At 40.1% G+C, this 13,000-nt stretch overlaps 1 protein-coding gene across 2 annotated transcripts in view; it reads left to right on the top strand.

Annotated features, from left to right (window-relative positions):
• The window catches only part of ATG10 (autophagy related 10), a 110,335-nt gene that overhangs the window by 51,696 nt on the left and 45,639 nt on the right, over positions 1 to 13,000 (top strand). For both annotated transcript variants that reach the window (XM_063456763.1, XM_063456762.1), the window contains one exon: positions 11,101 to 11,198. In XM_063456763.1, the coding sequence (XP_063312833.1) occupies positions 11,101 to 11,198 (98 nt within the window). The remainder of the gene's footprint in view (positions 1 to 11,100; positions 11,199 to 13,000) is intronic.

Raw genomic sequence — 13,000 nt, 5'->3', positions numbered from 1 at the left:
AGCCCAGAATTTAAATCTCTAACCTATAAACAGAGTAGCAATAGATGTTGCTTTTAATGGACTTTTAATTGTGTGATTAAAAGACAATCCTTTGCACACTTATATAAGAGATTTGGTGTTAGGCTTCAATGCATGCCTCCTCTGGCACATGCTAATTTGCCTAGTTTACATAACCCAGACAATACGCGTCTACTGTGCACTCCGTTCAATCACACAGAAATGCTTCAATGTAAGCAATTCAGTTCAACCTATAGCATAAATAAGCAAAAGCATAGAGTGATACAGTGTAAGCAAATAGATGTGTAATAGCCAGTGTGTTAGGCCAAGGTCACCGTGCTCTGGATATAGCGCTCAGGGTACCCAGCACCTGGTTAAAGAGACAATAACATGTTCAGCTGGACATCTTAGAAGAATGATCAGAACTGTGGTCTCTCTTGTGAAGATGGATCCCTATGATATTAAAACCTTCACTTGTGAGCTGATGGTATGTTTCAGTGACCAAAGTCCTTGACCACGCTATTTCTCATGGGTTTAGCCTGTACATGGCAATTTAATGGACCAGCAGACTGGATATCTAGCAGCCTAATAATTATGGGGGTTCATTTTTGTTAATTGAGAAATAATCTCACAGATCCCAGCACATATTTATTGGTTTTGGTTATCTGTAGCTGACTCCTAATCCAGGCATCATTTGGTGGAGAAAAGTTTAAAAACCTTTAATCTCCACATAGAGGAGGGTCAGGGTGCCTCTTGTATTCCTGACCTCATAGAGTTCCTTTATGTCCTATGCAATAAGCCAGCCCGTAAAAGTTATTTAGCATGCTCGCCACAGATAAATACACACACACACACACACACACACATACATACACACACGTGATTTACTGCTAATTGCTTCCAGGATTACAGTTCCAAGAAAGAGAAATTAAGAATTCAAGCTAAATAAATTATAAAAAAAATCCTTATTAAATTATAAAATATCAATGCTGTAAACCTGGAAATCCTTCACATAATTAGTATTCACTAGAAGCAGTTAATCACCATAGAAAAGCTCTGAAACAAAACAAGTTGTTCAGCTTGTCAGCATCTGAAAGTGTTGGAACATGACTGCTTGGATTTGGGTCTGGGCATTGCACAATGTACGTGCAAGCAGTAAGCGTCTGTATGCACTGCGTGCCAACAGCTCCACTTAGAGTACACTCCAGCAATTGTTCCCTCAAGGATGATTGTTGCTGCTCAGAAAGATTCCCTGCTACAGCTAAACGACTCTGGATTAACCCTGTTTTACATTGTGGCGGTTGAGAGTGCCAGTGAAAGACTGGGAATATTAATGTTTACGCGTATATTTAATTATAGATACCTGGAAGCCAAGGATTATAGTCGATTTAGACACAGCCATTAGAACAGCACACACTATCTCTTTCTGTCTACAGCTACTGTAGGTCTAAACTTATCAGCATCAGATTTTAGAATATAAACTTAATTATACTTCTGTAACATTTTAGCTGTTTTTTGTAATTATTTGTATTGCATTAAAAATTGTAAATCCTAATATAGGCATTTCCACTTAAAACAGGTTTGTTGATTTATGTATATTTATTCTCTGCTTTTTGTTATGATGATCTTTTCTTTCTTGTTTTATCAGTTTGTGTTAGTATTGTATACTGATCTGCCATAACATTAAAACCAATGACAGGTGAACTGAATAACGTTGGTTTATATAATTACAATAGCATCTGTCAAGGGGTGGGATTTGTGAAGCAGCAAGTGAACAGTCAGTTCTTGAATTTGAAGCAGTTAAAATGGGCAAAACAAATAAAAAAATCTAAGTGACTGTGACAAGGGCCAATTAGAGATGGCTAGACGACTGGGTCAGAGCATCTCCAAAACAGCAAGTCTTGTGGGGTGTTCACAATATGCAGTGGTTAGTACCTACCAAAAGTTGTGCAAGGAAGGACAACCGGTGAACTGGCATCAGGGTCATAGGCGCCCAATGTTCACTGATGCACGTGTGGAGCTAAGCCCATCTGGTTTGGTCACATAGAAACGCTATTGTAGCTCAAATTGCTGAAAAACCTAATGCTAGCCATGATAGAAAGGTGTCAGAATACACAGTGCATCGCAGTTTCTATCCAGAACCGGTCAGATTGGCCATGATAACCCACTTCCACCACCGAAAGCGTCTTCAATGGGGACATGAGCTTTCGAACTGGACAATGGAGCAGTGGAAGAATGTTGCCTGATCTGAGGAATCATGGTTTCGTATAGATCAGATGGATGGACAGGTGCATGTGTGTGATTTACCTGGGGAATGGGGAGATGGCAGTAGTATGCACTATGGAAGAAGGCAGGTTGCTGGAGGCAGAGTTATGTTCTGGACAATGTTCTGCTGGGAAAGCTTGTGTCCTGGCATTCAAGTGGATGTTACTTTGACGCGTACCACCTAACAAGAGATTGTTGCAGACCACGTACACTCCTGCATGGCAATGGTTCCCTTATAGCAGTGGCCTCTTTTAGCTAGATAATGCACCCTACCACAACTCAAACATTGTGCTGCCTTTGTCCAAGGATTAAATGCTGTTCTCCCATCCCCCTCCCAGACATATATATGCGTCTGCAGTGGTAGTGTTTATACGTGTGTATGCTGGGGATGAAGTGTGTGTCTGTGCACTGCAGTGAATACACTTGTCTATACACTGTGTCTGTGTATCTGCATGTGTGTTAGTATGTGTATCAGTGTGTCTGTATCTGCATGTGTTTCAGTGTTTGTATATGTGTGTCTGTATCTGCATGTGTGGCAAAGTTTGTATCTGTACACCTGTATGCGTCAGTGTCTGTATCTGTATATCTACATGTGTATCAGTGTGTCTGTGCATCTGCGTATGTGTATCAAACACTGACGCATACAGACACACACAGATGTAGAGACACTCTGATATGCACGCAGATACAGACAGACATACAGATACACACACTGACACATGCAGATACAAACACTGCCACACATGCAGATGCACAGACATACAGATGCACAGACATACAGATGCACATACACGCTGCACACACACTACACAGACACACACACACTACACATAGAGATACACACACAGATACACACACACAGGGCCGCCACCAGAAATTGTGGGGCCCCTAACTCAGCTCGGGGTCTGGGCCCCGCCTCCAAATACCGCCCACAGGAATACACACACAGACACAAACACACACTGATACAAAAGGACACAGATACATACCAACAGACACACATACTGAATCAGACACACATGCATACATACTGAGACACACATACTGAGACATACATAGTGACAGACAGACACATACTAACATACATACAGACACACATGCATGAGGACATAAAAAAAACATACATACATGCATACAGACACCGACATACATACACACACACATACATTCATACATACATACTGATAGACATACAGACACTGACATCCATACACACATACATCATAATGGCATACAGACATACAGTCATAATGGCATACAGACATACATACAGACTGACATACATGCATATATACAGACATACATGCATACAGACATCCATACACACATACACACTTTCATAATGATATGCAGACATACATTCATACTGACATACAGACATACATATATACATATATAATGACATACAGACATACATATATACATAGACATATATACAGACAGACATACATGCATGCATGCAGACATACACAGACATACATACATATACATGCATACAGACAGACATACATATACATGCATGCAGTCATACATACATAGACATACATACACACATATATACATACATACACACAGACATGCATGCATCCAGACAGACATACATAGACATACATACACACATACATACATAGACATACATGCATACAGACATTCATACAGACATGCATACAGACATATACACACAGACATACATGCATGCATACAGACAGACATACATAGACATACAGACATACATGCATGCATACAGACAGACATACATAGACATACAGACAGACATACATAGACACACATACATACAGATACATACATAGACATACATACATAGACATACACAGACAGACATACATGAAAGGATTACTTATATCTCAGACCTGTATCTTCACCCACCCTTTCCTCTTTTCTATTACCCACTTTACATCTACCTCTATCACTGCCCCTTTATTCCTTACAGCAATATTTTAGTACTTATAGGTACAGCACTTATTTTTTACTTATTTCACATTTTGTTTACTAATTTTCTTCTTATTTTTATCTTCATTCCAATTTAGTCCTATCCTTATTTTTATTTATTTATTATTCTCGACATTTTTAGGCATAGGCATAGTAATCACTCACATACATAGACAGACATACAGACAGACAGACAGACATACACATACATACATGCATACAGACACACACACACAGCTCATTTCCCAGCCACCCTCCTGTCTCTTACCTTTTCTTTGCAGGAGGGTGGCTGGGGATGATGGGAGTCAGCCTGGCTCCCTCTTCACTGCCTGGCTCTCCCTCTACACGGCTGGGCGCGCGCTCCTCCCGCGCGGAGTGAGCTGGGAGGAAGTGACCACTTCCTCCCAGCAGCACTTGCTGCGGCTGCTTTTTTTTTTTTTTTTTTAAAGGGCCCCGGTCGCGCTATACCACGGCCACAGCGCTGACCGGGCCCCTGAAGGAGGGGGCCCATCGAGTGGCCCTAAGTGTGTGGGCCACCCGATGGGCCCCACAAGTGGGGGCCGGGCCCCCCAGGGCCGCCGGGCCCGTGACAACCGTTATGGTTGTCACCCCCTGATGGCGGCCCTGCACACACACACACACACAAACACACACACACAAACACACTATACACACATGCGGATACACAGACACTACACAGGTACCCACAATACCACAGACACACTCACTACACACAGATGCACAGACACTACACAGACACAGATAAACACACACAGATACACAAACATTAAAAAATTATGCCACCCTTTGGTTTCCTACCTACTGCTGGCTGTGACTGGTGGGAATTACATAGTTACATAGGCTGAAAAGATACACATGTCCTTCATGTTCAGCCTTCCTCACATTTGTTTTTGCTGTTGATCCAAAAGAAGGCAAAAAGTTTGAAGCACGTCCAATTTTGCAACAAACTAGGGAAAAAAATCACTTTTGACCCCAGAATGGCAGTCAGATTTATCCTTGGATCAAGAAGCTATTACCCTACAGTTGAAAACTTATATAATTGAATATTCTGTTTTTGCAAGTATGCATATAGTTGCTGTTTAAACATCTGTACAGACTCTGATAAAACCACTTCTTCAGGCAGAGAATTACACATCCCTTTTGTTCTTACAGTAAAAAAAACTTTCTTTTGCCATAGATGAAATCTTCTTTCTTCCAGTCTAAACGCATGACCTCATGTCCTATGTAAAGTCCGGTTTGTGATCAAATTTCCACACAATGGTTTGCATTGGCTATGGATATATTTGTATAATGTTATCATATCCCCTCTGAGGCGATGTTTTTCTAAACTAAAGAGGTTTAAATTTGTTAACTTTTCTTCATAGAATGTTCCATTCCTTTTATTAATTTTGTAGCCCTCTTCTGCACTTTTTCTAGTGCCTTAATATCCTTCTTTAGAACAGGTGCCCAAAATTGCACAGCACATTCAAGATGTGGTCCATTTATTTATATAGAGGCAGAGTGATATTCTCATCCCGAGAATTAATGCCCTTTTTCATTCGTGACAAAACCTTACTGGCCGAAAACAATAGTTACGGCACACTTAGACTTCTAAAAATACATAACTGGTAGCCTTCTTAGATATGTATTTTTAGAAGTCTGAGTGCGCCGTAACTATTTTTTTCTGTATGAATTTTGGTCACTGCGGCAGCACCTTTCTTAATGCATCTCTCGGGTGCCCCCAATCTCTTCTCTGTGCAATACCTTACTGTCCTTGACATTGCACATTGTTGCATAGTTTGTTGTCTAAAACAATTCCCAAGTCCTTCTTGTGTGTTGTTATCTCTAATTCACTTCCATTGAGCGTATAGGTTGCTTATACGAAGTCCAGTCCCCAGTGCTGCAGACATAGCCAGGAATACCCAGGTTCAAAACCCCTGTTGAGCACCCATGGGGTGGCCACCCCTGGCCATCTGTATGGCACGGTGACAACAATTAAATTCTAAAAAATAATAAAAATCAATTAAAAAGTCTGTTAAATACCGAATGGTAAAGTAGAGTCTATACTTTACCTATGGCTTCCTCAGTACGGTTTTGATGACATAGCTGGACTACTATTATGGACTCTACTTTACCATTACTTTAGAATTCAGTATTTAACAGCCTTTTCTATTGATTTTATTGAATTGTAATAACATTTGTCTTTTGAAACCATCTTGGACTTCAGCATTTTATGCAGGCTCCACACTTGTGAGTATGAAAATTGCTTTTTGTACACCACATTGAGGTGCATGGGGATCTGCAACCATTATTTTGTCTTTTCTATACCGAGAAAAATAAGGAAACGAAAAAAAAGTATTTCCACCATAACCACAATAATAGAGGGGTAGTGGTCGCCCAAAACGGACCAATAAGAGATATACACCATAGCTAGGTCATATAGCTCTGAAAGTTGAACACACACTGAACTGAAGTTACTCAAAAGCAAATGAAGTTAAGTGTTTCTCAGTATATATGTGCACATGAAATGTTTTGACATTGAACTAAGATAGCGCTCCACTATTTTTTGTATATGTTGCATGTTGTTGTGTGGTTTTGGGGGAATTACACATTTAGTGTGGTAGCAGCTTTGTTCTAAAACAAAATCTAAATTGGTATGTCTGTAAAGCAAACAATCCTGTATTTCTTGATTAGAACACACTTAAAACTTGTATCTTGTAAATATTTACGGCCCTTTGGAATTTTGAGCGCTCTCTCACGTGACCTACCACGTTGTCATGTGTGCATTCCACAGCCAACTTTGCCTTTTACCATGACATTTCAGGATTGCCTTGAAACAAAGTATGAATTCAATGTATCTCCAGAGCTACTAAATATTTGATACAGAAGTAGAAGAACAGAGTTCTGGAGATACCCCATTTACACACATGGTTTCGGTGTTAATAAGTCCTTTTATGAATTATTTAATTGGTAGAAATATAAATAAAATTGAGCTAAACATAACCAAAAGTGTAGATGTCACCAGAGTCTAACATATAGCCACACAGTAAATGTTTAATATTTTATATTGTGGGTTTTTAAAATTATTTTCATAATCTTCAATTAAATATATCAAATCTATGGTTTACTGTATCCCATTTAATGTATTTTTTTAATCCATTTAGTTGATTTTCCATTTTCATAGCCAATTTACTTCAATATTTATTCATGTGCTATTGTCAAATAATTTTATACTCTATAGAAAGTGGCGAAATGTTATTTAAAGTGCTCTATTTAATTCTAAAGTGCTCTTTTTAATTAATTGATCTGCATTTGACTGTCCCTCCCTATTTATATATTAAATCAATATGAGGCCACATTTAGTGATGGAAAGTGCAATTTTTAAACCTTAGTTTTACGTCCTATTGCTGTAGTCAATATGTACCTTTAATCTCTACCTTTGTACATTATAAATTGTGTCCGGTTTCTGACAAGCATTTGTTTTAGTCCTTTTTAAATCTCTCCTTTACAATTCAATTGTATCTGTTAGATATTTCCGAATTCATTCTCTTCCATATATACACTGCAGTAGAATTACCTATTGGTTAACGAGAAACTATGTACTGTCCTTTTTTCAAAATATGTCAAACATTGCTGTTTTATAGAAATGGCATGCTTGCCATATCCCTCCTTAATATCTTCAAATATTGGAAGTTTTCTCCTGTTTTACACCCCACCTCCTTTAGAATGTAAGCTCGATTGAGCAGGGTCCTCTTTAACCTATTGTTCCCGTAAGTTTATTTGTAATTGTCCTATTTATAGTTACATCCCCCTCTCATAATATTGTAAAGCGCTACGGAATCTATTGGCGCTATATAAATGGCAATAATAATAATAATAATAATAATAATAATTCAGTATCAAATCTAGCATGATGATACCGAATGTGGCCAACGCTCCTTATAAAGAAACATTGGATTCAGTGCATCTTTACAAGAAGCATGTGATTGGTGAAGTGTGCCACTTGCTGTGCCCTATAATTATCCCCCAATGCTTCCCTATGAGAGGCAATAGGTTGCACAAAGTCTTCATTGCTATTATCTTTATCAGAGATAGAGCGGCTCCACCAAGCAAACTGGCCCGACACTGGAATAAAGGTTTTAAAAATATTTTTTTTGACTGTAAACACCAGGGCACTCCTAACACCATAACCACTACAGCATAATTTAAGGGTTGTGATGCTTGGAGTGCTACGTTAGCCAATGGTTTACTGCCTCCCCTCAGAGCAGAATGGATAGGAAGCAGAACTCGGGAAATTACATTACCTTTTGTATTTGTCTGTGCATATTGTATGTTGTAGCCTAATTGTACAGCGCTGCGGAAATGTTAGTACATACAAGAGATTGAGTAAAGGGCCCCTCCTGGAATGTGCTTACCATATAAACTCTAGACTAGGGATGCACCGAAATGAAAATTCTGAGTCGAAACCAAAAGCGAAAATTCAGGATGCCCTTGGCCGAAAACCGAAGCCGAAAATGACTTTTTCCCCCCAAATGATTTGTGTAGGTTATGTAGTGTGTGTTTGGAATATAGTGAGGTGTGGGAAAGGGATGTAGTGTGTATGTATGTACGTTATGTAGTGTGTGTATGGAATATAGTGAGGTGTGGGAAAGGGATGTAGTGTGTATGTGTGTAGGTTATATAGTGTGTGAAGGGAACATGGTGTAGTATAGAGATGTAGTATGGCAGTGAGAGAGGGGGTGACTGGTGGCAGAAGGAGGGGGTGACATAGTAAGGGGGGGTGCCTAGTGGCAGAGTGTGGGAGGGAGGGGGCAACTGGTCACAGTGAGGAAGGGGATGACCTATGACAGAGTGAGTGGGTGACTGGTGACAGAGTGACTGAGGGAGGGGGTGACTGGTGACAGAGTGACTGAGGGAGGGGGGTGACAGAGTGACTTAGGGTAGGGGTGACTGGTGACAGTGACTGATGGAGGATGTGACTGGTGATAGTGACTGAGGGAGGGGGTGACTGGTGACAGAATGAGGGGTGTTAGACATACCTTCTTTTTTTTGGTCTTCCTGGTGGTCCGGTGGTCTGTCTCTCCAGTCTGCAGCTCCACCAGGTGTGAGCTGCAGACTGTGCGGTATCTCGCAAGCTCCACAAGTCAGAGTGTTGCCGTGGTTTTCCGCGGCAACAATTTGATTGGCCAGAGGTCACAAGATACAGCACAGTCTGCAGCTCACACGCGGCGGAGCTGCAGACTGTACTGGTTCTCTCCCCGGGCAGGGGCCTTGCACCCGGCGGCACACGGGGCAAGCCGCCGGCCCCCTCCCATTGTTGGGTCTTCGGTCATGGATCGAGGACTTGACAGGTCACTCTGCCCTAAGGCACTCTACTTCTAGCCCATGGCAGGGCTGAAAAGATAAAATAACTACTTGCCCGGGCGATAGGAATTGCACATCCCTATTTTTTGGCAGATCTGCCAAATGGGATAGACCCATTTTTGGCTGAAAATTTTGTTAGCTTAAATTTCGGTGCATCCCTAGTCTAGACTCTCTAGAGTCTAAGATAAACGCATTTCTGTAGCTATGTTGTATCGTGATACGTCAACTTATAGTACAAGACCATTCTCCAAATCAGATATGCTTCAAGTTAGGCTACTTCGGCCTTAGATTAAAATTTACTTTAAAATTCATAGGATTGTCACTTTAGTGAATAACTCTGTATGTTTTATAGTTAATGAAAAAAAGGTGTTATACTCTAATACTTGGCTAGTTTTGCCAGGAATATGAATATTCCACCCAAGTGTTAATAATGTTTGCAGCTTTCCCTATTTATATAGTGTAAACAGTATTTTACTACTACTCTTCCTTTTATGTTCCATGTGTATTTGGAAGTTACATGTATCCATACATAAAAGGGATAAGCTTATCCCTCCGTTTAGACTTTTTCATTTTTAAGTGCTCCACCTTGTGTTCCATAGTTTTTTTTTCACTTACATACACACTTTTTATTTTAATGAGGAAAATTTGCTTAGGCCACCGATTACCATCACTAAAGCAATGGATTTGTATCCATCTACAAATTGGGGTAATCTTATCCCTCCGTTGGGTGAAGGAAAAAGGTATCCTTTCACCTGTTTTTGAGCAGCAAATTGTTATTGACACTAATTTGTCTTTTAAGCGCTATTATCACACTTTGTTCTTTGAACAATTTCTCACAGTAAATGTTACTCATTATATTAGACTGCACCATGTTGTGTCCCATATTGTTTATGCGAAATCTGTTTTATTAAGCCAATCAACCCTTTCAGTGCCAGAGTGATTAAACACATTGCAATGGCTTAGTCTGTACTGTGTGGGCACATCTTCCTTCTTAATATTCCGTATTTAGAATTTTCGGAAAATTGATTTTTGGTTTGTATGTATACCAAGTTCTGCTAATGAAATGGGTTTCACAGTTAATCAGATAGGGCACCTTCATTAAAGCAAGATAACTTAACCCTGCTTGACATTTTCAATCATTTTGTTTACAAATGCTCAACACTAAATGTAATTCTGCATGTTTCTCTCTCGGCCCCATCCATGGCTGTCAGATCTCATTGACCATTCGGCTCTTCACTTTCAGCGGGCAATATTCAGAGGTTGCCAGGATGACTCAGACTAGCCCAGCATCTCACACACGCATATCTCTTTTCTAGGTCATCAAACATATTTCTGTTTATGTTTCTTGAAAACTGTGAAATGCCGTGTTATTGTCTCTGTCGTTAAATGCATGTCACATCAGCTGTCCCTCTAAAAGTGCTTTGTATTAAACACTGCGATTTATAATGGGTTAGATGTAGGACTACAATATTATGAATCATGGAATACTACAATAGTTGTTTCTCTTTTTGTTTGTTCTTGTAGATGGAAGACCTTTAACCCTGGATGAGATATGGCAAAGAGTTCATGAATGCTACAAACCTCAATTACTAAATGGACCATGGGAAACAATTACACAACAAGTAAGTTAAATGTCAGATTGGCCGAGTCCATTTTCTATTCTATGAATTTTCTATTTTATGAATATTTGCAGTTCATGAACCTTTCAACACTGGCACTTGTTAATAAGAATTATGATATCTATGTATATGGACGTATCAACCATAAACAATTCTGTGAACTGTCTGGTGCACAATGCCTTTATGGAGAGGACATGATCTTTTTATTCACTGGGCAGTGTATTTATTTTCTAGAGCGTATCATTTAAAGCGCCAGAAAGCAGATAAGTGAATAATGCAGTGCCTGAGCTGGATCTTGCTTGAGATATTTGCAGAATCCAAGATGTGTCTTTATTAATGAAGATGGAATGAATGCTTCTTCATTGGGGTCCGCTATACTGTGTGTGCACTGGGAATTTTCTCTGCTAATGTCAGTGGTGATGCCAGCTGGGGTAATACCTCGGGTGACAGCACAAGCCTAAGAGAGAGGTAGATTTAGTGTTGAGAGAGTTCAGTTTGGGGGCATAAGGTTAAGAAAGACAGTGCTAGCGTGTCTCGAGATTAGGGAGTGTTACCATCACTCACTGTAAGATGAATGTGTCACTAATGGCATCTCATCTGTTTCTAAATGTATTTCTTCCCATTTTCTAAAAAATTTTCTTTCCAAACATAAATCTCACCTCCATCCCTATAGGCGGAGGTCAGTGGAAATCCCATTGCCGCTGCCTCCCAATCTCAATCCCTTAAAGTTATTTTATATGCAGTTGTCATCTTTTCTTTTCACATCCCGTCTGTCTCCGAATCATGTTACTTCCACTTCAAAAATATTGTCCACTTTGTACCAAATATTGCTTGTATTCACCCTACTTAACGTAAGATACAACTAAGGCCCTTGTATATGTGCTTATTATTTTTTGCCTGCGACTATTGCAACAAACTTCTCGTTGGCCTTCCAGATGTAATGCCTTACAATGGTTTCCTGTACCAGGATTCAATTCATATTATAGACACTCATACACATCACAAAGTTCTTTTAACTCCCCCTTCTTTCTCCCTAGATTTCCTCCACACTCCATTTTTACATGTCCTAGACACAGGCATCATATGTGTCAACCTTCCCTACAATCTGTCATAGTTCTTTTTATGTTCCTTTTCTCGAATTCCTCCTAGAACATAAAATAATTTGAGAAATGCACTCTGTACCTGTTGTACCCGTCAACATTATTTTGATCTGTTGATACATAACCCAACTGTATAATTGTAAAACACTGCATATCGGATATATGGGAAATCGGGAAATTTCCTGGTGGGCTGCAGCACTTGGGGCCTGGCAGGCAGCTCTATACCTAATACCATTTAAATAATTTCTCCCTCGGACTGTGAGAGTGAAATTATGGAGAAAAAATTCTGGGGGCTTGTGTGGCTGCATTGATGCTGCGACGGCCGGAGGGAGCACTGTAGGAAGGGAGCTTTCTGTGCTTCTAATGGTCTGCCCTGCTCTCAAGCCCCACCTCTACACTCTAGCTCCGCCCCCAGCCACAAGCTGCTGATCTCATCTGCAGGAAGAGGCCACGAAATAGAGTCTTCACCTCCCAGGGCTTCCATAATCTTTAGTGCCAGGCAGGCACTTCATATACACACTGCAGCACACTGCAGCAAGAGAGAGATCTTGAGGATGTGTGTGTGTGTGTCTGCTAGTTAATGAGCTTGTATGTGTGTCAGCAAGCGTCTTGCTACACACACACACACACACACACACATATATATATATATATATATATATATATAATGTATGCCAGTCTTATAAGTCATTGTGCCACGGTAGT

The sequence above is a fragment of the Pelobates fuscus genome, chromosome 5 (assembly GCF_036172605.1).
Source record: "Pelobates fuscus isolate aPelFus1 chromosome 5, aPelFus1.pri, whole genome shotgun sequence".
NCBI lineage: Eukaryota > Metazoa > Chordata > Amphibia > Anura > Pelobatidae > Pelobates > Pelobates fuscus.
Note: the sequence above shows the minus strand (reverse complement) of the source record. Positions and strands in the feature narration are given on the sequence as shown.